This window comes from Aspergillus fijiensis (genome assembly GCF_003184825.1).
Source record: "Aspergillus fijiensis CBS 313.89 unplaced genomic scaffold BO72scaffold_62, whole genome shotgun sequence".
Lineage (NCBI taxonomy): Eukaryota > Fungi > Ascomycota > Eurotiomycetes > Eurotiales > Aspergillaceae > Aspergillus > Aspergillus fijiensis.
The window spans coordinates 175,320-197,179 of NW_024469038.1; the positions used below are offsets into that span (position 1 = coordinate 175,320).

At 52.1% G+C, this 21,860-nt stretch overlaps 8 protein-coding genes across 8 annotated transcripts; 3 read left to right on the forward strand and 5 right to left on the reverse strand.

The window, feature by feature from the left end:
* The first annotated feature begins 954 nt into the window (after window positions 1–954).
* Window positions 955–3,925, forward strand: fluG (extracellular developmental signal biosynthesis protein FluG). The gene is made up of 3 exons (XM_040942494.1): window positions 955–2,279; window positions 2,332–3,577; window positions 3,650–3,925. Exons 1-3 carry the CDS (start codon window positions 1,146–1,148, stop codon window positions 3,877–3,879), a joined length of 2,610 nt encoding a protein of 869 aa, XP_040797294.1. The 5' UTR covers window positions 955–1,145; the 3' UTR covers window positions 3,880–3,925.
* Window positions 3,926–4,172: 247 nt separating this feature from the next.
* Window positions 4,173–6,337, reverse strand: BO72DRAFT_451959 (uncharacterized protein). The gene is made up of 4 exons (XM_040945616.1): window positions 6,046–6,337; window positions 5,912–5,992; window positions 4,628–5,851; window positions 4,173–4,575 (listed from the first exon to the last, which is right to left on the reverse strand). Exons 1-4 carry the CDS (start codon window positions 6,223–6,225, stop codon window positions 4,369–4,371), a joined length of 1,692 nt encoding a protein of 563 aa, XP_040797295.1. The 5' UTR covers window positions 6,226–6,337; the 3' UTR covers window positions 4,173–4,368.
* A 205-nt stretch (window positions 6,338–6,542) lies between these two features.
* Window positions 6,543–9,052, forward strand: BO72DRAFT_531236 (Leucine Rich Repeat domain protein). Its single transcript, XM_040950346.1, has 6 exons — window positions 6,543–6,698; window positions 6,758–6,892; window positions 6,957–7,067; window positions 7,134–7,258; window positions 7,317–7,845; window positions 7,916–9,052. Exons 1-6 carry the CDS (start codon window positions 6,597–6,599, stop codon window positions 8,591–8,593), a joined length of 1,680 nt encoding a protein of 559 aa, XP_040797296.1. The 5' UTR covers window positions 6,543–6,596; the 3' UTR covers window positions 8,594–9,052.
* A 33-nt stretch (window positions 9,053–9,085) lies between these two features.
* On the reverse strand, window positions 9,086–11,546 carry BO72DRAFT_437958 (flavin-containing monooxygenase). The gene is made up of 4 exons (XM_040943369.1): window positions 10,895–11,546; window positions 10,826–10,836; window positions 10,515–10,773; window positions 9,086–10,460 (listed from the first exon to the last, which is right to left on the reverse strand). The coding sequence occupies exons 1-4, from the start codon at window positions 11,180–11,182 to the stop codon at window positions 9,156–9,158; spliced, it is 1,863 nt and encodes a 620-aa protein (XP_040797297.1). The 5' UTR covers window positions 11,183–11,546; the 3' UTR covers window positions 9,086–9,155.
* A 233-nt stretch (window positions 11,547–11,779) lies between these two features.
* On the reverse strand, window positions 11,780–15,265 carry BO72DRAFT_387592 (ssDNA endodeoxyribonuclease RAD2; the record flags this gene model as incomplete). The annotated part of the gene is made up of 2 exons (XM_040941683.1): window positions 11,780–12,991; window positions 13,058–15,265. 2 exons carry the CDS (start codon window positions 15,263–15,265, stop codon window positions 11,780–11,782), a joined length of 3,420 nt encoding a protein of 1,139 aa, XP_040797298.1.
* Window positions 15,266–15,619: 354 nt separating this feature from the next.
* On the forward strand, window positions 15,620–17,201 carry BO72DRAFT_451963 (CAAX prenyl protease RCE1). Its single transcript, XM_040945617.1, has 4 exons — window positions 15,620–15,883; window positions 15,936–15,976; window positions 16,055–16,435; window positions 16,508–17,201. Exons 1-4 carry the CDS (start codon window positions 15,829–15,831, stop codon window positions 17,039–17,041), a joined length of 1,011 nt encoding a protein of 336 aa, XP_040797299.1. The 5' UTR covers window positions 15,620–15,828; the 3' UTR covers window positions 17,042–17,201.
* Window positions 17,202–17,976: 775 nt separating this feature from the next.
* Window positions 17,977–18,790, reverse strand: BO72DRAFT_489161 (putative cell surface protein; the record flags this gene model as incomplete). Its single annotated transcript, XM_040948069.1, has 1 exon — window positions 17,977–18,790. Exon 1 carries the CDS (start codon window positions 18,628–18,630, stop codon window positions 17,977–17,979), a length of 654 nt encoding a protein of 217 aa, XP_040797300.1. The 5' UTR covers window positions 18,631–18,790.
* Window positions 18,791–19,453: 663 nt separating this feature from the next.
* On the reverse strand, window positions 19,454–20,657 carry BO72DRAFT_247975 (uncharacterized protein). Its single transcript, XM_040939997.1, has 6 exons — window positions 20,656–20,657; window positions 20,376–20,591; window positions 20,213–20,322; window positions 20,150–20,162; window positions 19,794–19,925; window positions 19,454–19,735 (listed from the first exon to the last, which is right to left on the reverse strand). Exons 2-6 carry the CDS (start codon window positions 20,422–20,424, stop codon window positions 19,608–19,610), a joined length of 432 nt encoding a protein of 143 aa, XP_040797301.1. The 5' UTR covers window positions 20,425–20,591; window positions 20,656–20,657; the 3' UTR covers window positions 19,454–19,607.
* Between the last annotated feature and the right edge of the window lie 1,203 nt (window positions 20,658–21,860).

The window sequence follows — 21,860 nt, forward strand, 5'->3', positions numbered from 1 at the left end:
AGGTCTGACAGCCTTGCTCAAGAGCTGTGTGAAATGTGAATGGCAGCTTCAAGTCTTTCCATCAGCTCTGTAGTCATCTGAGACACTGACTGGAGCCCCATAGCACGTTCCATCTCAGGCTAATGAGTGGCATAATGACTAAATCCCGGCTAATCATGCTACTTCGCCAGCAACATTAACAAGACGGGACACTCCCTTTCTTCTTTCTGCTTGAACCTCCTCGTATCTGTGCTCGACAGAATGACTCGTTAGCTAGAGAAACAGATTACATCGGGTGCAGTCGGAGTCATACCTGCATCAAAGGCCCAGATCTCTTCGCTTAGAACAAGACCATAACGCTAATGGTAGAGCTATGGCGTTTTGAAAGGTGTTCGCGTATACACCGGGTTAGCACGGAGCGACTAATGATGAGTCGGCTGTACTGGACGGAAATACTATTAGGAGTTGTGCACCAGAAGTTGGCACCAGAACCAAGATCCGCTGACACGGACAATGAAGTAGTTATTCGACCTATATACAATATTAGAGTAGATCGACTGGTGGAGCTATAGCTCCGCTGTTGCTCGTGGAAGATACCGGATTGCGTATGGTCGACGAGCAGGGGTCGTGTAGATTTCCTTCTTGCGCTTGAACCGAGGTACTGAGTATAAGGTTGATTGCCATTACGCGCGGAGATTACCTTTTTCACCACCCACCGTCGACAAAGATGCTGGATTTGAAGCTGTAAAAGAACAAATGGGACGGACATCGTTCCGATGTCTCTCTTGCTTGACTAGAGTATATATTTTTCACCGTAATAAATGCTAACGCTCGGTCGGCGGGAGCTGGCGAACTGCCTAAAAGGGTAATCATCGCCTTTTCCTCCCCTCCCATCCCATCCCTTGTCTCTTCCACTTTGTCCGACTGCCCTCTTACTACTTTCTATTTCTATCATCCACATTCTCCTGCTCAGCTCTTCACTCTGTCTTCAACTTCCATCATACCCCTAGTAAATATACTCATCCATAATACTTTACTTCTTCTTTCCCCCTCCTCTTATACCTAGACGCTACCGCCTCCCTGTTTCAACTCTCCGGCTACTGCCGAGTGCCGCGCAGCCATTTAGCGATTGATCGACCGAACGGGCCAACCAAATCCCATGCACCATGGATCCGCTTACTTCCCTCCGGCAGCTGGTCCAAACCCATCCTCTCATCGATAACCACGCCCATAATCTCCTCAACAAGTCTAATGCGAGCAACTATGCAAAGTACGCTTTCGAGCAAATCACCTCAGAAGCACAAGGCGTTGCTTTAGAAAATGCGCCTCTTACGTTGCCGCTCCAACGGGCTGCTCATCAACTTGCAAGCCTGTATGACTGTCCCTCTAATGATTGGGACAGCGTCAAGGCGGCTCGAGACAAATGGGTAGAGCGCGATTATGATGACCTGATCCGTCGCTGCCTCGAAGGAACGCATAGCCTTCTCCTGGATGATCTTCTGACTGACGAGGATATTGAGTCGTTTGACTGGCATGATCGCTTCACTGCAGCTCCGACTAGGCGAATTGAACGGATTGAGGTGGTGGCCGCCCAGGTTCTCGCCTCCATTCTACCAGAAGGATACTCGGAGTCCTTGGATGACGTGACCACTTTGAGAGAGACCTTTGATCAATTCCGTGGAAGCTTTCATCAAAATATCGAGAAGGCTATTGCAGACCCCGTCGTAGTGGGGTTCAAATCTGTCGTTTGCTATCGAACTGGCTTGAACGTTCAATCCGCTGACGACGAGGGTGATGACAGTCCTTTACTGCAGTCTTTGGCCCGAACAATCCAGCAAGGGAGTGGTTCCTCATACCGTATCGAAGACAAGCCCTTGAACGACTGGGTGGTTCGGCAGACTCTGGACTTGGTCCAAGCCGCCCGTACAAGAACCCCTTCAGGCCCTAATAAACCACTGCAACTTCACACTGGACTGGGTGATAACGATATCAACTTGATTCTCTCAAACCCCGCCTACTTACAAGATTTAATTGCTCGATATCCCAAGGTGGACTTTGTTTTGTTACACTCTTCTTACCCCTACACCCGCGAGGCAGGTTACCTTGCATGCGTGTTCCCTAATGTCTATCTGGATCTAGGAGAAGTGTTTCCGATGGTGAGTCGAGATGCTCAGGAGTCTATAATCAGAGAGAGCTTGGAAATAGTGCCGACCAACCGGCTCCTGTGGAGCACTGACGGCCACTTTTATCCGGAGACGTACTGGCTTGCTAACAAGCAATTTCGCGATGCACTGGAGAAGGTTCGTACGAACTGCATATAACTTGTTGACGTCGAAAGCTTACCCAGTTCAGGTTCTTGTGGACTATGTCCGTCAAGGTGATTTCGCCATTGACCAGGCTAAAACAGCAGCCGCAGATATCCTTTTCCAAAATTCGAATCGCCTGTACAGTTTGAACGAGACTGCGGCTTACGACGAGATGCATAAGCCTTTTTCTTGGCCCTTACAGGGATCATCAAGTGATGAATGGGAGTGTTTTGTACGAAACAATCCGGGTGTTAAGTACATATGGCTGCAGTTCTTCGATTACACCGCGACGTTACGCCTACGCATTTTTCCGGTGCAAGAATTTACCAAGATTGTACGCAAGCAACGTCGCATTGGAGTCTGTCTAGCCACTCAGCAGATGCTTCAAAATGACTCAGTATGCCCCGAAGGCTCTACAACCGGCCAGTTCTACATGCAACCAGATTTATCTACTCTTTCTCGCAATGTAGGGCTGGACTCCAAAAGTGCAACCGTTATGAGCTGGTGGTTTACAGAGGAAGGCACACCCCTCCCGGGATGCCCTCGAAGCCTTTTACGAAATGTGACTGCCCGGCTGCAGACTGAACACGAGATTCAAGTCCTTTGCGGCTTTGAGATCGAAGTTGTGTTTATGAAATGCATTACAAACCCCGATACCAACGAGGAAGACTTCATTCCGTGTGTTGAAAATCACTCTTGGTCCCAAATGACCAGGGAGACCAGGCGTATGGTACCTTTACTCGAAGAGATTGCCGAGACTCTGGCGTCTATCGGCATTGACCTCCAACAATTCCACGCCGAATCCGCTCCTGGTCAATTTGAATTTGTCCTTCCGCCTGGGTCACCTGTGGCGGCGGTTGATACCCTCCTCAAAGCACGACAAGTAGTAACCCAGGTTGCTGAACAACATGGCCTGCGCGCGACGTTGCATCCCCGTCCTTATCCTCATGCTGCTGGCACAGCTTCTCACGCGCACCTTTCTATCACCCCATCTACGAAGGAGGATAGCTTTCTTGCCGGTATTCTCCAGCACTACCCAGCCTTGATGGCCGTTGCTCTTGCTGGAGAGGTTAGTTATGATCGGGTCTGCTCTGGACTATGGGCTGGAAGCGAGTGGGTTACCTGGGGTACTCAGAACCGCGAATCGCCGATCCGAAAAATCTCCGCAGGGCACTGGGAGATTAAGACCTTGGACGGACTCGCAAATATGTATATAGCCATGTCGGCATTTTTGGCAGCGGGTTACCTTGGCTTGAAGAACAATGAACCGTTGACGGCTTCTGATTGTCCATGTGAGTATCTCCAGTTGTGGTTTCATATGCGAGAATCTGCCTTTGCGTTTCACTCTTGCTGACTAAGGACAGACGACGCTGCAACCTTGGATGAAGCGGGCCGTCAATCTTATGGTATCACTACACAACTGCCAAAGTCGCTTTCTCAAAGTCTTAATCATCTAGAAGCGGACACTGCTCTGCAGGACATACTTGGAGCAACCCTCGTCGAGAACTACCTTCTCGTCAAACGCGCAGAGAAAAAGAAGTTGGATTCGATGGACGAAGATACACGGAGACAGTGGCTGTTGGAGCGATATTGATCCGAGCGGAGTGCATATATAATCACATAGCGAAACGATTTTCTTGACACGGCCAATACGGATATCTTTTTCGGAGTAACATCCGTTCCAGCTGGTAACTACACAAAGGTGTCTGTTAGCGGACCTAAATGTCGAATGAATAATGTTGATTCCTGGGGTTCGAAATTCGAGTTGCAGGCATCTTCTAGATGGGCCATCCCAGCATTGCCTCTTACATCACTTGTAGACGGATTGAAAGGCGGCAGAGTTATTACTTTATTATAAACAAAAGGGTTATAGAATACTTATGGCATCGCAGGATTAGTTGAATAATGTAGTTGACTAATTAGTATACTGCTCAGAAGACACCTGAGAATCATGACCTCGTATAGGGCTCAGCCGCTTGCGCGCCGCGCACCAAAAAAGTAAACAAAGATTGATATACACTCAGACAGTAGACAGGGGTATCGAACAGTTTTCATCATCGGACATTGTTAGTCAGCCGTAAGCTCATCTCGAAGACATTCCCATCAGCTCTCCGAGTTCATCACTGGTAAGTGTACTTCTGCGCCGGTCACGCTGCGCTTTGCTAGAACCCTTGAGATTCCGTCCTCGTTTGCGGCTCTCGTTCTCTTTGCGTGTTTGCTCGGCAGCTCGAGCTTCGTTCTCTACTGCGGCTAGCTTTTGTGGCACACTCATTCGCGATGGATTGGAGCTCTGATTTTGTGTTAGATTGACCTTTATAATCGCAAGTGATAGTCCAACTTACGTCAAGAGAAGCAGCTTTAGACTCGGTCATCTTCTTGGCTGTCCTGCGCGTCACCATCTCAGAGCGGTGAGCTTTTACCGCGGTTTCATCTTCGCCGGGCGAGACGGTGTTGGGTGAGTTCTGAAGCCCGGGCGTAAATGAAACCTTTCGAGGCGATCGTCCAGTTATGATATTGTCGCTTTTCTCCTTCAAAGCTTTATTGTTTTTCTTCACTTTGATTTCGCCTGACGGTGGCTTAATCTTTCGATCAGACAAGGCGCGATTGGTCTTGCTGGAGGCGGATTGTACTTTTTTCTCCTCTTTTTCTTCTTGCTTAGCAGGTCGATCCTCAAGAACAGGCGACTGCATGGCTGCTTCCTGTTCATCATCTTCTTCTGCTTGTCTCTGAGTTGCATCCAAGCGGAAATTGAGACTCATTCCGCGACGGAGCTCTTCCGCCTGCACCGAGTGTCCTCCATCAGCAATGCGCTTGTGCCAACCATCCATCATTGTCAGCGCCTGACTCCATCTGCCCTCCATCTTCTCCCAGCCTTCGCGGAGACGTTTGATTTCTTCGTCGCGTACTTCGACCTCCTCAAGCGGTACGAATGAAGGATTGGTGAGCAACGTTCGGAGATGATCGAGTACACGGTCCATCTGGGCGGATAGCTCGTCGCACGAGGCCGGAAGGCTAGTGACTGAGCCATGGGACAATCTGGGAGCCCCCAGGCTCACCGTGCCCGTTAGACAAGCTTCCTCGTCCTCTGTAGATGACAAGCCCTGCAAGTCCTTGAGAGTCTCGACTGTGTTTCGGGCTAGGTTGATAAGGGTGTCATTCTCGTCGCTCAAATTCTGGCAGAGTTCGGTCAAGAAGTCGTTCGTTTCTTGCTTCAGGCTATAACCGGGATCGCCGAGACCTTCCCCACCTGCGATAGATCTTGGTCGCGGACGCTGGCCGGTAGCTGGGTTGATATTGATGGTTGTGACCGTCAGTCCATCCCTCCGTCCTCGTTGTCGTTCTGCCAGGTGCATCTTGAGCTTCTGCATCTCCGAGTCGCGCTTGCGTATGTCATTGGCGCATTGAGCTCTGACTTGCTGGATCGTGGCTCTCATCCGTTGTACTTGTTCCTTTAGTCCTCGGATCGTCGCCTCAGCCCCTGAAATGGTGGCCTTCAAGGACCGTTCCTGCGCTTCAGCCAAAGCCAACGATCGGGTGAGTTCGGATGCCTTCGCCTTGAACTTGTCCTGTTTCGAGTCGTCAGCATCAAGCACATCCGGGGGGACCGCTGAGCGTATGTCCCGTACCAGTTCCGCAGTTCTTTGAGACTCCTCCGCTCGCAGAGTCCTGATCGTAGTTGCGAGACTCTCGCGGTGTTCGGCTTCGCGCTGCAGGACTGTCAGCCAGTTGCCGCTCGGGGAGAGCCAGTCCAATCACATACATCTCTGCGCAGGACCAAGTCATTGACCAAATTGATGATCCTGCCCATGGTGGTTGCTGAGCCTCCATCTTCATCCTCGGGATTGGCGAATTCGATGGGGCGGCCGCTTTTCAACAGACCCCTGGCCAATAGTACATTGTTGATGTAGGTGGATGCAGCCTGCAGATTCTGTGGCTCCATGGCTTGCCAGCAAGCTTAGTGGCACGCAAGTGCCTATGCAGGAAAAAACTGCTATGGATGAAGCGGAATCGACTCGTCGTCTCTTCTTTTGCCCGACTGTTATTTTTCTGTCGCGGACGGACCCCCCCAAAATAGGAAGAATGTAAACACCGCCCACCGCCCACCGCCCGCGCCCATCGGCCCACCGCCCCGGTTTGGCCTCTCCGGCCGGTATTATCGACCATTCCGGCAGTACCGCTTACCTCAGCCACTTTAACGTTATCGGGAGTTTCGTTATCCACTTTCCTTATCGCGCGCGTCGTCCACGCGTTTTCTCACTTTTCCCCAATTCGGCTTCGGCTCTCCTATGTTGTCTCGAACGCCTGGCCATTATGGCACCGGTCATTCGCAGCGAGGGGGACTCCCTGCAGCAGCGAGGTCAGTTGCTCTTCAAGCAGGGTAACTATCAAGGTGCTCTGGATGCGTTCACCGAGGTACTTGCTTGCCCTCCGCGGCTGATAAGGTCAGGCAACTGACTGATACGACTCCATAGGCTCTCTCTTGTAAGAAGGCCGATGTGATGAGCATACTTGATAATCGAGCAGCTACATACATCAAGCTGGCCCAGTATGATCGAGCTCTGACCGATTCTCGAAACATGGTTCGGAAGGACACCAAGGATGGACGGGTATGCTCTGCCTCGTATCGCATTGAAATTGCTGCCACAAAATGCTAAGTCTGAGCTTCTGAAGGGTATCTTACGCTATGGGCAAGTCTTACTCTTGACTGGCGATCGCGCCAAGGCCTTGAAAGCATACGGTTACGGGCTGAAGTCCCTGGGCAGTGATAACCCGCGTCGCAAGGTACGTCAGTATCCTGCCGTAGAAAGTAGTCTGCCTCTGGGGATGATGTGTACTGAAATGATTTAGCTTGTTCTCCAAATGTACTGCAAAGTGCGTGATGCGGTTTCAGTCAAACGCCTTGACCCTTTCAGTGTCCTGCCGCTTGAGGTAGCCATGATGGTCCTTCGACACCTGACTTTTCGGGAAATTGTGTAAGTGCAGTCCAACTGTGCATTTATCATTGTTATCACTGACAATCAATGCTTGAAGGACTTGTACTCGCGTGTCCAAGGGATGGCAGCAGTTTCTGTCAATGCGAGATTTGTGGATACGTCTTGATCTTAGCGAAGCCCGTCGCAAAGTGTCATCGCGCTCCATCCGAACATACATTCAGCGTTCGCGTGCCATGCTTACCCATGCAATGGTGACCAACATAGCGACTACTTCTCATGAAAAAGTGCTTGAATATTTCAGTAGATGTCCAAAGCTGGAGAGTCTGGAAATTGGCGATCCTATCCAGCGCCATGGCGGGCTATACAACCAGTTTAAGAGCTGCAAACAAATGAAGAGTCTCGTCATCGCTAAAGGAACACCGGTATCACAAGAGAACATCGCCAAGTTCTTGACGAGCCTCACCAATCTCGAGCGCCTAGAGATTCATAATGCGCAGCCTTCACCTGAGACCAAAGTCCGCTGGCCCTCACATCTCCCAAACCTACGGAGCATTACCCTCTCTACTGAAGAAGCAGCTGTGCCACCACCAGGTCGCGTAGCCGCTCTCTATCTCCCGGCTGCAACGGTATGTATTGCGCAGTCGCATAGTTCCTGCCTATTAAGTTTCTAGCATTGAACCAGGCTAACACTGACAGGCGTCGCAATCCTGCGTAATGCCTAACCTCGAAGAAGTCCGAATCGACTCGTACCCCAGAATCTGGTCACCATACACGCTATCATTCGACCCTAACCAATTCCCAAAACTACGAAAATTAGAACTCAAAGGCGTCTTCATCGGAAACTTCGCATTACCTCCTACCCTCGAGCACCTCAGCATCCACGCCGGAACCTGCCCAGTTGGCCAAGAGTTTCCTTTCCCCTTCGACCAGTCTCCACACCTCCGCCACCTGCACACCCTCATCCTCCGCGACCTCAACTGGGTCACTCACGACACCCTCCACAACTTCCTCGTCACAGCCGAGGCGCCAATCCGGAAGCTCGTCGTGGCCAGTTGCTCGAAGCTCGATCATTCGCAGCTCGAGCGCATTCTCACTGAACATCCCGTGGACCTGACCGAGCTCGGGATTTGTGCTCTGCGCGGCGTCACTGACATGAGCGTAAGGGCGCTGGTCCGGCATCTGCCGCACCTGTACGCTTTGGACGTCTCGGCTACCGATGTCACCGGGCGTCTGGTCAGGACATTCGCTGATGCGCCGTCGTCCTCCGACGATTTGCCGCGACTGAAATACCTCAATGTTGCGCATTGCGAACATGTCTTGTATGAAGCAGTTGCGTATGGTCGCTCGCGCAATATCAATGTCATTACGCGCTGAGCCAGTTACGAAGATCAAATGCCAGACAAGAACTTCTGGCTCAGTTCCTTGACCTCGACAAACGTCCGTCCTTCTACTGTAACGACTTGTCTTCTGCTATTGGTCGTTAGCTTGGCTTGTGTGGCTCTCTTGGTCAACAGATTCACCAAACATTATTTGAGTTGGACAAAAGACGCACTGCCTAGAGCTTCTTTCACAATAACTCGATCAGCACCCGCACAATAGCCAGGAGCACAATACACCACTATCACTGCCTCACCAAATCACCAGGAAGGTGGATAGCTCAGAAAGATTTGGAAAACAATCCTGAATCTCTAGCGGCCACGATCCCGATTCCAAGCAAATGCGACCATATTCTGTGACTGTGTCTATTGAAGACTATTCTAAGTCAACCTCAATTGTTGTTTGAGTTCGCGTCCCAGGAAGGAGACCAATCAAAATCATCTACACACCACAGCCAAATGAAATCTATGCCCAAAAACTTGATGAGTTTACGTATATCCTGTAGATCTCTATGCAATTCTAGAGCTATGAATTTCCCCCGAACCTAAACCCTAATCTTTTAAGCATCCCACCAACCCTCCAGATATGTCCGCAAGTCAATCGTATCCGGCCTGTTCAGATGCGGCGTCAAGTCGGCCCCCGTCTCGAGCTCCCTCTGCGTCCAACCATTCCCAAAGTACGCGAACCGATTCCCACTCGGATTGGTATAGGTGTACTCCCAATCCTCCCACCGAGGATCCCGCCGCAGGTAGTTCAGATGCGACGCGCTGCCGGGAAACAGGCCATGGATGCGGCCCCCGGGCCTCCCGCCGTTATACCACGAGCGACAGTTCTTCTGCCCGGGGGTCGAGTCGTCGTTGCCCGTCCACACCGTGCGGGGGTAGAAGGTATCGCAGTACTCGACAAAGTCGTCCGTCGCCGCCTTGGACGGCGCCAGGGCCTTGATGCCCTGCGCGCGGAGCTTACGCAGCAGCTTGGCGATGTACGTGATCTGGTTCTCCAGGCAGTTCGGCACACTGCCCCCCTGGCCGGTGGAATGGGGCCCGCCGATCCACAGCAGGTTCGGGAACCCCGGGGTGGCCATGCCGAGGTAGTTGTAGGGGAAGCCGTACAGGCCGTCGTGCGTCCACGCTTCCTTCAGGTCGACGCCGTTGGCGATGATCGAGAACGGGGGCGCGTGGTCCACGTTCGCACCCGTCGCGCAGATGACGATGTCCACGGGCCGCTCGACCCCGTCGGTGGTGACGATCCCCGTCGGCGTGAACCGCTGGATGGGCGTCTGGATGTAGCTGACGTTCTCTTGGCCCAGGGCCTCGAGGTAGCCTGGTCCCGGCGTGGGGCGCCGGCAGTTGGGCGGGAAATCGGGGATGATCTTGTCGGCTAGGGTGGAGTCCTTCCCGATGCGCGAGAGCATCAACCTGGTCCATTTCTCGCGGAGCTCCTGGTTTTCGGGGGTGTTCTTGAACACTGCGCCGAAGCGGGAGAAGTAGCCTTCTTCCACGCTCTTGCGGTATCGGAGATAGGTGTCTGGGTCCTTGAACGATTCCAGCTGTTCTTTGGAGAAGAGGTTGGGTTCGAGGCGACGAACCCCTATCGTGCCGAAGGAGTCGGCGACCCATGTGCGATTGCGCGCATAGTGGTCTACATGTTGTGCGATGGGTTGGATGGAGGGTAGGACTTGCAGGCCTGAGGCTCCGTTTCCGATCAGAGCAACTCGCTTTCCCTGTAGATCAACCTCGTGGTTCCAGTTTGAGGAGTGGAAGAGGGTGCCTTCGTATGAGTCGATGCCCTCGTAGTCGGGCAGCTTCCACGCGTTGAAGTGGCCGATGGCGTTGATCAGCACGTCGAGCTCTTCTTCGTAGCGCTACCAGCGGCATTAGAATCTGCTTTTTCGCAATGGAAAGTTGCTGGAGCATACCCCAGGTGTCTGCTGGTCCTTGAGATCTTGAATCGTCACCAGCCATTTCCCCTTCTCGGGCTGCCAGACCGCACGCTCGATCTTCTGCTGCAGACGCAGATACTTGTAGACATCATATTTCCTCGCGAGCCCTTGCCAATACGATCTGATCTCCGCTCCTTGTGCAAACTCCTCCGTCCATTGTGTGTTCGGAGAAAAGCCGGACTGATATACGTGCGCGGGAATATCGCAACGAACCCCGGGATATGTATTCTCGAACCTAATCTATTAGCAACAAAAATCGAGAAGTAGTGACCTTTGGGAAAGCCTACCATGTACCTCCCTGTTGACCGATGGCGTTATTAAACTTTCCGGATTCGTTGGTAGGAAAGGCGACTTACCACATCAGCATTCTTCTCATAGATCCGCAAATCGACTCCGGGGACCTTCGCTGGAAAAAGAATCCCTGCTGTGATTCCAGCAAGACCAGCGCCAATAACGCCAACCTTGATCGGTCGGACTTGGTCGATTGGATGCTCATCTATCTCGAAAGCTGGGCGTTGGAGATCGTCGGACTTGGTGGTTTCGACAGCTTGGGTGACAGCTTCCTTCGCTGGCAGAGCGCCATTCTGGCCATTCAATATCGGTAGTTCCGTATGAACGGCTTGTGGACCTTTGACTGCTGCCATAGTTCTATAGGTTCTCAAGGTGCAAGTGGCAGTTGGGGGGCTTCACTGTGGTCGACCCCTCCATTGATATAATGATCTCGTGGAGCAGGAGGGGAAGGAGGAGGGGTAAAGCCGGCGGTGGACCATGGATACCGCCGCGGCTACCTCAATCTGCACGCCATTCGCACCATTTCTGAGGTCACGTAGATTACCTGCAGGCCGGCCATTCAACTTCAATACTGTCCCGGGATCGCATCATCGCAGATAGTGATGGTGTGATGTCGAGACCGATGCGGCGACAGACTTGATAATTAGAAGAGCGCAAGAACAAGGGTAGGCATTGGCATTTCAGTCAGATGTAGAATCGAAGCACACCTTCTGGGAGACCATGTACTGTACTTGGAAGAGATAAAAAAACTAGGATCGATGTCGGCGTCGATGTATACAAGGGAAAGGAGTGTTGCAAACGCTGCAAACCCCCAAGTACCGCGGCCCCCAAATGTAGCAGCACCAGGCAGCAAGGCATTAATCGCGTTTCTTTCTCTAACTAATTAATATATACAAATTCATACATTTCAGACCACAAGATCGACCACCTCCCCAGAATTGAGCTGCACACTAATTAGCCCCACGGCGGGTTTTCCTCTTCTTAGTGGTCTGAGCCTTATCAGCCACCTGCTCCGGATCCACAGCACGTGCTTTGCGCGCACCCCGTTTGGTGCCCGCTTCTTTGGCAGACGAGAGCTGGTTCTCGGGCGAGACATCAGCAGTGGGAGCAGCCTCCCCGTCCGAGGGGTGGGGTGCTGCTGCAGTCCCAGCCTGCTGTTGAAGACGACGGAAAGCCTTCTCCATTCGACTCTGGCCGCCGGTACGGACACGAGGAGCGAATGCGCCCGCACCCTGGGGTCCTGTAAAGAAATTGGTGATATTTGACTGAGTGCCTTCTTGCTCTCTGCGGTTCATATCACGGATAACAGGCACAAGAATCTCGTCGGTCCGCTCTTGGCCCCAGCCAACCGTCGACATCAAAAAGTTGCGTAGACCATGCAGGTCAGGCACGCCCCATTGGAAAGGCGAAGGGTCGGAGTCCACCTCAGGCTCGAGATAAGCAATGTCCACCCGGTGATCAGGAAAGGATGGCGGCAAGAATATCTTTGAAGCTTGCTTCTTGAAACGTTTGAAAAAGGCAGCATGCTCGCTGTCACTCATACTGACCCCTGTCTGCACTCGTGTCCACCATTCGTTGAACTCTTCCAAGTCGGCAAATTCTGTAAGAATTTCCAATGCAGTCACAGGGCCAATCCCGGGAATACCTTCCGTATAATCGCTGCCCAATAGATGGGCAAGTCTGATCAGCTTGGTGCGATGGAGGGCGTATTCCTTCTCCAGATCGGAAGACAAGTAGCATTCAACGAACTTGCCCTGGTTGAACATATTCTTGTATATCCGTGTGCCGCCAAAGAGGAAGCAATCGCTATCATCAGTGATTATGCCGTCAACGAGCCCTAAAGAAACCAATTCCGCACACTGGGCCTCAGCTTCCATGGGCGCGGTAATGTACGGCAAGCCAAAGAGCGACAGCAGCTGCTGGCACTCCGTGATCATGACTTGCGACACCTCATCGGCATCTCGGCGATCCTTCTTCTGCTGAAACCGCAATTGCTTAAGCTCCTGCTCATAGTCGAATCCACTAGCGGTGTTCGTCTCAGAGTTGAGGGCGGCAGCAAATCGGACATGTTCTTCGCCTTCAGCTGCAAGCTGCTGCATTAAATCCTCGTCTTCAGGATCAGAATAGTCTTCCTGCTCGATGCTGTCTCCAGTGTCAACAAGCTCAAAAACTGGTGCATCTTCTGCGACAAACTTGGTGTTATCTGCTATGCCTCCAGTTGCTGTCACAACGTTCTCGAAATCATCTTGCGCTCCAGGCATAGCATCGTCAGGCCTGCCAATATGCGGTATGGCGACATCCTCGAACTCAGGAGTGGGAGACGATTCGGACCGTGCAATGTCGTAGTTTTCAGTAGTGTTGGCTATGTCGCCATTGGATAAAGTTGGTTCAAGTTCATTGACCGGTTCAGACTCCTTTGGAATGTCATTAGAGTATGTCTCGGGTGGAGAATGTTCACTAGACTTTTCAGAGACGGGTACCTCCACAGTAGTTAGTGTGGTGTGTATCGTCGGAGCATTAGTCGGAGTAGGTAAGCTCTCTTCTTCCCCTTCAGACTCGGAATCAACATTGATGACCTCTTTTCTACCCGCGGGTTCACGCCGAGTGTATTTGTGATTTGCTGCCTCATCCCGTACGAAAAGTGTGTCCGAGTCGTGCTTCTCACCACGAGTTTCCCTAGCTGGTCGAGATTCAACCTCGTCGGCGATGAACTCGGCATTATGAGTATCACGGGATGCCGCTGAGAACCACGGGGGCAGAGGCAAAGCCTCCTTCTTGGGCTTTGTCGCTTCCCCTTCATCCTTAGCTTGGTCTTTCTCGGTTTCCTGCTCTTTTCGTGGCTCATTGACCTTGCTTGGCTTCATGAGCTGCATTGACTCAAAAGGCAAAGGACCGTCAAATGGATTGTCCACACGAGTAGCAGGGGCGGTCTTTTGTGTCCTCTTAGTCTGAGCTAGAGCAGCCGCAAAGTCAAAGTCATCTTCACTTTCATCCATGAAATCCGCGGGCTCATCCCTTGGCTGGGGTAAGGAAGCTTCGCTTCGATTCAATTGGATTTCTGGCATGTCTTTGTCGTCTTGGCCGTGGGCCGGGGTTTCCAGAGACATTTGTATAGCGCGCTGGAGCTCCTCATCATTATCTTCAAGACCGTCAAACATATCGTCGCCGTTAGTGAGATCATTACTTGGGAAGCTCGTACGTGGGTCGTTGCGAACGAATAAAGAGTCATCGTCCACAATATCCGAGGGCCTCCTGCCCTCCACATCACCACGCATCTGGTTCATGATCGATTCGTCGAAAGCGCCTTCTCGCAGGAAAGGAAGCTTAGGGAGTCGGTTGAGGCCCTCGATTGGGACATCTTCAAAGCCGCCATCGCTGTCATCTGAAAACTCCTCCTTCGGAGCTACCACCTGATGCTGGCCGTACTCGTCAACATCGATTGGCCTGTCCTCCTGGCCTTCCTTATTCCCCACCACACCTAACACCCAGCCCCCCTCGATGGTATTGTCCTTGACTAGGACATACTCCTTTCCTCTTTCACCAGCTATTCTCTGCCCAGATTTGTAAAATGCCTCCTCCCCATTCATGCCGTTGATATTCATTAAGCGTTGCGTAAGATCGTTTCGTTCCTTGACACGCTCGATCTGAAACTTCGAAAAGGCCATACGGTCAGGAAACATGGTGTCTAGTTGCTCCTTCGAGTAACCCATACGCAGGCGACTTCTGAGTCGGGCCGCATTAAGGATATTGTACCGATCCGTAGCCGGGAGGCTGACGAAGAATGGACTATCGAAGTCTATCTTGGAGAAGTCATATAGATTGATATCCTCACCTTGGTGGAATTGCCGGGCATACTCCTCGAGTTCTTCTCGAGACATGATGCGGGGATCGTTGGGCGCTCCCATCTCCGCGAGGGAGACTTGCAAGTCGGGTAAATGGTAGGCATCCTTCTTCCTGAAGGAGCGCGTCTGGTTCTTTTCCTTTTCTGTCATAAAGGCATCGTCAACATACACAGGGTTATCTGGCACTGCCTCCTCCCGGTCCGCGACTCGTTTCTGGCGGCTCGCTGCTGCCGCTTCTTCGGCCGATCTCTGCAACTGCACTGCCAGCAGTTTCCCTGCCGTTCGGACTGCATCTTCGCGGCGGCCCTCCCGGCGTTTCTTCCGATTGTTGATGGTCTGTCGCTTGAGGATTGGTGCGCCGCCGTCGAAGACGAACACCGGTTTGATCCCGAAGTACAGCAACTTGCATATCCGGCGGAAGAAGCCAACGATGTGCGAGTTGCGCAGAGCGTTTCCCTCCTTGTCGCGGACGGCCTTCAAGAACTGGTAGATCCAGATAGATGCATCCACTGCAAGACGCTTCTTGTTGAGCGTTTCTAACTTGATGGGCCTTGCGCAAGGCTGCACGACTGTCCACAGTCCATGAACACCCATGCTGCCGGGTCGATTCCCGGATTAAAGCGAGGGTCAACCGCAACGACTGAGCATTTGGACGGCACGAGAGCAATTCAAACTGAATCCGACCGCGAGACCGACCTTACCGACCAGATTGAATCACCGTAAGGTATTTGACAAGAAAAGAGGGATGCTTCTCGCGAGAGGGTCCCCCGCGACGCCACCCTCGCAGGCAGACAGCGCGCGCGATCACGTGGGCTTAATTACTTCCAATGACGGCATCGATCATGTGACCGACTAGTGTGGCCCATGCCAGTCACGTGACTGTTTGGAACGGCTACTGCGTTGATGCCTTGGTGCCTGTCAAACTCGGCATTTACAGCCGGACGTCGTGTTTCCCTCCGTTCCCTTTGTTCATCTTCCCTCTTGCATTCTCGGGGCTATTGTTCGCCTATTCACTCTACCTCCAGACGAACAGTCTGTGCAATTGAGGACTGTCCGGACTCAAACTCTCATGTGGACTTGTTGACATCGTGGTTGATCCGGGTTCCATCTTCAATCAAACTTTCCTCATTCCGATCCGAGCACTGATCGGGTTTATTATGGCCCCCATCAACTTGCTCACTCGTCTCCGGACGCTTTACTCCAAGGATTACGGTAGGCTCTTTACATTATCGCTTCTCGGACTGAGTGCTAACACCTTATGCAGATGAACCAGCTATCTCAACGGCAGCAGCAGCTTTCTTCTCGGTAAGCGATCCAGATAGCTCGTTGAAGTAGATAGCGATGAGATCGCAAGGTCAACTTTGACTAAGATGCGGATTTCAGGTCTTCCTGACTCTTCTTTACGTGATTCCATTCTACGTGAATGTCACCACCCGGCCGTCCCCCACTCTGAGTCGCGATGCACCGTCAGTGATTCGGGCGAGAATCCGCAGCGTGACTCTCTCATGCATCGCGAGCACTCTCATCGTCGCCTGGCTGATCATCGGCAAAGACGACGGGTCTCTGACGGAGGCCCTCAAACTCCTGGGGTGGTGGCCCGTCAGCTTTGCCGACATCTTCCGCAGCCTGCTGCTGACAGCCATCCTCTTCGCGGGGCCTTTGTTCGAAAGAGGCATCGCCGAGGGGGAATGGCGGGACTGGATCCAGGGTAGCCGGATCAGCGCTTCCCTGCGCAGCTGGATCGGCTGGAGAAACTACGTGGCGGTAGGTTTGAGCTCTCATTCGAAACACCCAACAGCGTGACTAATCATTGAAAAACAAAAACCAAAATTACAGGGTCCAATCACCGAGGAAATCATGTTCCGCTCAGCGATTGTCCCGCTGCATCTGCTGGCCAAGGTGTCTTCGGGCCACATTGTCTTCGTAGCACCCTTGTACTTTGGCATTGCGCACGTGCACCACTTCTACGAGTTCCGCCTCACGCATCCCGACACCTCGGTGGTCGCAGCGTTACTGCGCTCCATTTTCCAGTTCGGCTACACCACCATCTTCGGATGGTATGCCACTTTCCTCTACCTGCGCACCGGTTCGCTCCCGGCGGTCATTCTCGCGCATACCTTCTGCAACTGGTGCGGACTGCCCCGGTTGTGGGGGCGGGTCGAGGCAGGCGTACCCATCGGGCCCCCATTGGCCAAGGGGAAGGGTGGCAGCTCGGATGAGACGGGATATAGGCAGTTGGGCATGGGCTGGACGGTTGCCTACTATGTCCTGCTCGTCGGGGGCGCGCTGGGGTTCTACTATGCACTGTGGCCTTTGTCGGAGTCCTTGAATGCTCTGGCCTCTTTCTCAAGTCCGCATAAGAGGACATAATCAATGGTAGGGAAGGTTGTGAAGCATTCAGCAATGACGTTTGCGTCTGGATTCGATGGACGAGGACGAGCCATGTTTTATACATATATAATATATTTCAATGCAGCCTGAATTAGGTAGGACATATCTTGAGGTTTAGTTTCATGATTAGGGAGATCAACACCTCTTGTTCCATACTAGCTCCTAATACAACGTATTCATATTAACAGGTTGACTTGATTCTAGATAGTTGTGTTGAAAGTACCCCTCCCTGCTTGCTGCCCAGCACACTCTGCAGAAGCAAACATTTGGATTCGAACGCGGGGTATCAGCCCAGGCCCGGCACAGACTTCTGCATGTACTGTTCAGATGTCGCGCCGGGAAGTTGAACACGCATGTGCACGTGCACGTGCACTAGTTCACATAAGCAACCCTTAGTTAGCATGACATTTTGATTACATAGAGACACGTCAAATATCCTTGGTCAGTATCGAAGCATGTCAATCCCATCTGGAGTACAGTATCTTCTCAAGTATGGACTAGCTTCTGAAGTACGCAGTAGCTTCTCGAGTGGGCCTTGAACCCAGTATAATACCCTGTTGCACCAGCGTTGACGTCAAGCATTCCAAGCGACAAGATATCCAGCAAACCCACTGAACCTTCAAGCTCTAGTATGAAGTGAATCTCCACCCGCAACAGAAATCTACGATTAACTTAATCACCTGGGCCAACAGCCAGGGACAAGGGCTCGCACAGTGGCAAGAAACCCACGACCCACGATCACCAACTCGAATTGACTCCAGATCGCCAACTCAATTGACCCATGAGCTGAGCTGGGGCGACGTGAGCACACCCCGTAGAAAATAGCCCCTCCATAGCACCCTCCACCGAGATAGAAAACTGTACAACAACATTTACTTCACATAACAAAACATACCAGCTACCTCCCTCGATTCTCAAAGCATCACACCCCCCACAAGAACAACAGCCCCAACCACCCCCGCCACCCCCGCACTCCGCACCCGGAACCCAGCCGCCGCATCGTTCCCCCTCACCACCCCAGTAGTGGTAGCATTCGCGGCAGCAGCCGCAGAACCCATGGCACCGGAACGCGAAGTCAGCGCGGTCGAGGCCGAGTCGCGTGCGGAGTCGCTGGCCGAAGGGCCGGTTATCTGAGCCGCTGCAGCGTCGGTAGCAGTAGCCGACGACGACGACGACGACGAAGAAGCAGAAGCGTACACACTTCCACCCGCACCCGCAGTAGCCGTGATTGCACTGGTCTCGCTTGTAGCTTCAGCAGCACCAGAGGTAGTCGTGGTCGTGGTCTCAATCAGGCGGCCGTTTGGACCCCAGCCGGGGAGATAATGCGTCGGCACGGGCTCTGTACCTGAGTAGAGTGGACACCCTGGGACGGTGGTTTTGGGAGGCGCGCGACCGCCGCCGCAGTCGATGAGCTCGCAGAGTTCGCCGGTGTCGGGGATGTAGAAGATCCGAGTGAAGATGCCGCCCACGTAGGTGGTGGAGGAGGTGCAGGGGGGTCCGATGTCTGTTTTGGCGACGACGAGGGTGAGGCCTAGGAAAAAGGAGATGGTGGTGGTGAGGAGCTTCATGGCTGTTACTGTGGTTTCTTGTGGGTGGCGGTGGTGGTGGTGGTGGTGGTGGGAAATGAGGGACTGTGGTGAGGAATCGAACGAGGGAGGAAGGGATAGATAGGTGAGAAAGAACGACACTCGGGAGGTGGAAACAGGAGTTGAAAGGAAATAAGCGAAGTTATATACGAGTCATATACAAAGTTAGCGTTGGAAGATACGCTTGGCAGGGAGTGGATTTGCTGCTCTGACTGGTGGGACTCCCTCCACTGCGTCCCTGATTCTAGCGCCACATCCCCATTTTTTGTCCAGGGGTTCGAGACCCTCAATTTCGACAAAATCAAATCGTGCTGGCCGGACTAGATTGCAGGCCAGTGGGTCTGAGAGATGCCTGTGCTGCTGGCGGAGGCTTACTTGCGAGTGAACTTGGTGAATGATGGATGCAGGAAAGAGGAAGGCGCCTGCGGAGCACCCGGTGGATTATCTTTGCAATCAATACTAACTCTCTTCTTAATTAATTAAGGTAATAACTAGTGCTCTACTTGATTCCTTCCCCGATAAACACTTTATAGTTCTGTTTGGCTGTCTCCTCGAGCATCATTACAGGCGTGTGTTCAGCTATGTTTCCGAGTATCGTCACAAACATCTTTGCCTGCGTTTTTGCAGGCAGCCTTGCAAAAGCCCCGTGTAGTCAAACCCTTTGGTCAGGAAATAAACCCAATGCCTGTCAATGACCGAGAATTTACATCACCCTCTCTCATCTCCCATCCTCAGTGAGAGAGAAAAGATGTCAGTGGCAGCTGATCTAGGGAGTCCGAATCTGCATCACGATTCCGGTTTTGAATTGGCCCCCTTGTCGACTCTCTTGCCTAGCACACTGTAAGATTTGATCCCACCCAGTACAATCTCTCAAGGGCCTCCTGTGCAAGTTCGAAACTCTGCTCATCCACATGCAAGGCGATGGAACATAGTCCCGCATCACGTCTCATTCGCTTGACTCAGAGATCAGACTGCGTAATTCTTCTTTCGCCACAGCATTTCGAGTACTCTTCAGCGATCAGCAATGTTCTCTGTTGTTGTCCCTGGGACTGTATTTCCGGGCTCATCCTGATTGGTGGATTCGATACTGCGATGCCATCACCTTCTGTAGGGCGCATTGAACTGAACTCAAGCAACAACCGTACCATGGGCAGGCCCAGAAGAGAGAGAAGATGCATCGCGATGCTGCTTCTTGTTGCTTTGTCGCTTTCCTCTTGAGACGAGAGACGTAGCTAAAGATATTCGACTGATGAGAGACTTCATGATCGAAGGCAGATCTTCAGGTGTCTCTCTCGAGTTAGTCTCATTTTCCCAGGGCCCGTATAGCCCTAGTTAGAATGATTGATCGTATGTCCATTCAAAGCTGAATATCATACTCTTCTCATAGATTCCCGTGCTCTTACCTCACGGGCGTAGACGCTCCGTGGGTCGGGTGATTCGACCTACCCCCGTTACCTTCCAGAGTGACGAGTTCAAACTATGTAGGAGAGTGTACACTCACAGATCTTTCTGTCCTGGCAAAGTTAGACATTGACTCAGCGGAATTTTGCTCAGGGCTGCCTACCTCACACTGAAAGCATAGCTGATGCATAAAAGAACACCTTCCTCGCCCACTCCTTCCTCCTTTCACCAACTTCGTGCCACGCTTCTTGCTCGTAGCTATCACTCGAACATCTCGTTGTCCACGAAAATTAGCTTCTCCTCCCAGCTGATATCCCCCCTCTCACCTTTGATAACCATCACTTCACACAAGCTTTGTTCATCCTCCATGGCCATGCTTCCTCCTTATCACGCGGCTGATCAGCAGCAGTATGGTGGACAAGGACCATATATTTATGCTGGTCAGCAGTATGCTGCGCCATACCATCCTGCTTTGCAGCAGCAGCAGTGGCTTGCACCACCTCAAATGTTTGGCCCTGCAGTGTTGCCATATGCTCAGCCGCCTATGTTTGGCGGCTATCAGCAACCCTCATCACTACCTCAACAACAACAACAAACTGTGCTTACCGACGTGAACGCACAGTATCTTTGCCCAAGGGGAAGCGCCCTTTTGGTTGGCAAGTAGGTGCTACTACCCCGATTATCACCACCACCTCCACCTCCACCATCATCATCATCAATCCCTTCTCTTGCTGCAGCTGTCACTTCCATCTTTTTCACGGAACGAAGATTAGCCATACTAACCTCTCTCGAAATCCAGCCTGAGGAATGAGATTCCTCCAGCCAAGTTGTCCGCAGACCTCAAGGCGACGTTCAAGGGACGGTGGTCAGCCGATTGCTGGGTGAAGATCGTCCATTTCAAGAGGCGCCCCAATGGCAACCCAGGTGGCCAATATATCGCATTCGTCACCTTCCAGGTAGGTTTCTGGTCCTTTCTGGAGAGTCAAGTCAGCCATCGACCTATTTTAGGTTTGCATAGCAGGAGTCAGAGTCACATTACTAACCTTGGGTGGCTTGCATGCAGACCGTCCAGCAAGCACAACAGATCTTGACGGCCGTGCAGGCGAATTACCAACCGATAGTCCTGCATGGTATGGTTCTGCGGCTTGAAGAGGCCAGGGGAGAAGGTGCGTAGCTTCATTCCTTTGCTTTTCAAACAAACAACATTCCATCCCTCTTGTTTCATTCATTGGGTCTATCTTGCTTCGCTTCGATCATCTGACAAGCTCGACCCTTTCATCCGTCCATCGATGCTGATATCTGTTCTGGATTATATAGGCGTCCACCCAGAGCCCATGGTCAATGTGGGCAAAGGCCTGGCCTCCCATTAGTCAGGCATCTCACCGCCTTCGGCCGCTCTTTGATACCTAGATAGTAGTTCCTCAGATACTAGGTAGCTGAAATCCATGTGGCCGTCACCGATCCATTCACTGATAGTATTTAACCATTGTTCCGTTCCTGCCTAGAGTGTCACCTGCGTCTTTAGTGCATATAGTCTACCGTATTATGGTCTATAGCCATTCCAGTCCTCATGGACTTTCTCCTCAATACAACTATCTTCCACTTCATGAAAGAACTGATCATTTATATCAATCCATTTGTCTTTTATGCTTCCTCACAATGGACCCCCAGTTAATAGACCCCCAGTCAACAGCCCTCCAGTCAACAGCCCTCCAGTCAATGGATCCCCAGTCAATGGACCTCAAGTCAATGGACCTCCAGCCTATGGGCACATAGCCAACGCGCACCCAGCCAACACGTACACAGCCAAC

Bases quoted from the DNA above. Each gene is read 5' to 3' on its own strand.
- fluG (XM_040942494.1), top strand. From the start codon at position 1,146: ATGGATCCGCTTACTTCCCTCCGGCAGCTGGTCCAAACCCATCCTCTC. The intron at 2,280-2,331 runs GTTCGTACGAAC...TACCCAGTTCAG, and splicing joins TTCGCGATGCACTGGAGAAG to GTTCTTGTGGACTATGTCCG. The intron at 3,578-3,649 runs GTGAGTATCTCC...GACTAAGGACAG, and splicing joins GACGGCTTCTGATTGTCCAT to ACGACGCTGCAACCTTGGAT.
- BO72DRAFT_451959 (XM_040945616.1), bottom strand. From the start codon at position 6,225: ATGGAGCCACAGAATCTGCAGGCTGCATCCACCTACATCAACAATGTA. The intron at 5,993-6,045 runs GTATGTGATTGG...ACAGTCCTGCAG, and splicing joins ACTTGGTCCTGCGCAGAGAT to CGCGAAGCCGAACACCGCGA. The intron at 5,852-5,911 runs GTACGGGACATA...GACTCGAAACAG, and splicing joins CTCAAAGAACTGCGGAACTG to GACAAGTTCAAGGCGAAGGC.
- BO72DRAFT_437958 (XM_040943369.1), bottom strand. From the start codon at position 11,182: ATGGCAGCAGTCAAAGGTCCACAAGCCGTTCATACGGAACTACCGATA. The intron at 10,461-10,514 runs GTATGCTCCAGC...TGCCGCTGGTAG, and splicing joins AGGACCAGCAGACACCTGGG to CGCTACGAAGAAGAGCTCGA.
- BO72DRAFT_531236 (XM_040950346.1), top strand. From the start codon at position 6,597: ATGGCACCGGTCATTCGCAGCGAGGGGGACTCCCTGCAGCAGCGAGGT. The intron at 6,893-6,956 runs GTATGCTCTGCC...GAGCTTCTGAAG, and splicing joins AGGACACCAAGGATGGACGG to GGTATCTTACGCTATGGGCA. The intron at 7,068-7,133 runs GTACGTCAGTAT...GAAATGATTTAG, and splicing joins GTGATAACCCGCGTCGCAAG to CTTGTTCTCCAAATGTACTG.
- BO72DRAFT_451963 (XM_040945617.1), top strand. From the start codon at position 15,829: ATGGCCCCCATCAACTTGCTCACTCGTCTCCGGACGCTTTACTCCAAG. The intron at 15,977-16,054 runs GTAAGCGATCCA...TGCGGATTTCAG, and splicing joins CAGCAGCAGCTTTCTTCTCG to GTCTTCCTGACTCTTCTTTA. The intron at 16,436-16,507 runs GTAGGTTTGAGC...CCAAAATTACAG, and splicing joins GCTGGAGAAACTACGTGGCG to GGTCCAATCACCGAGGAAAT.
- BO72DRAFT_247975 (XM_040939997.1), bottom strand. From the start codon at position 20,424: ATGGCCATGGAGGATGAACAAAGCTTGTGTGAAGTGATGGTTATCAAA. The intron at 20,323-20,375 runs GTGAGAGGGGGG...GTGGACAACGAG, and splicing joins TGAAGTGATGGTTATCAAAG to ATGTTCGAGTGATAGCTACG. The intron at 19,736-19,793 runs GTACGGTTGTTG...ATGGCATCGCAG, and splicing joins CTCTTCTGGGCCTGCCCATG to TATCGAATCCACCAATCAGG.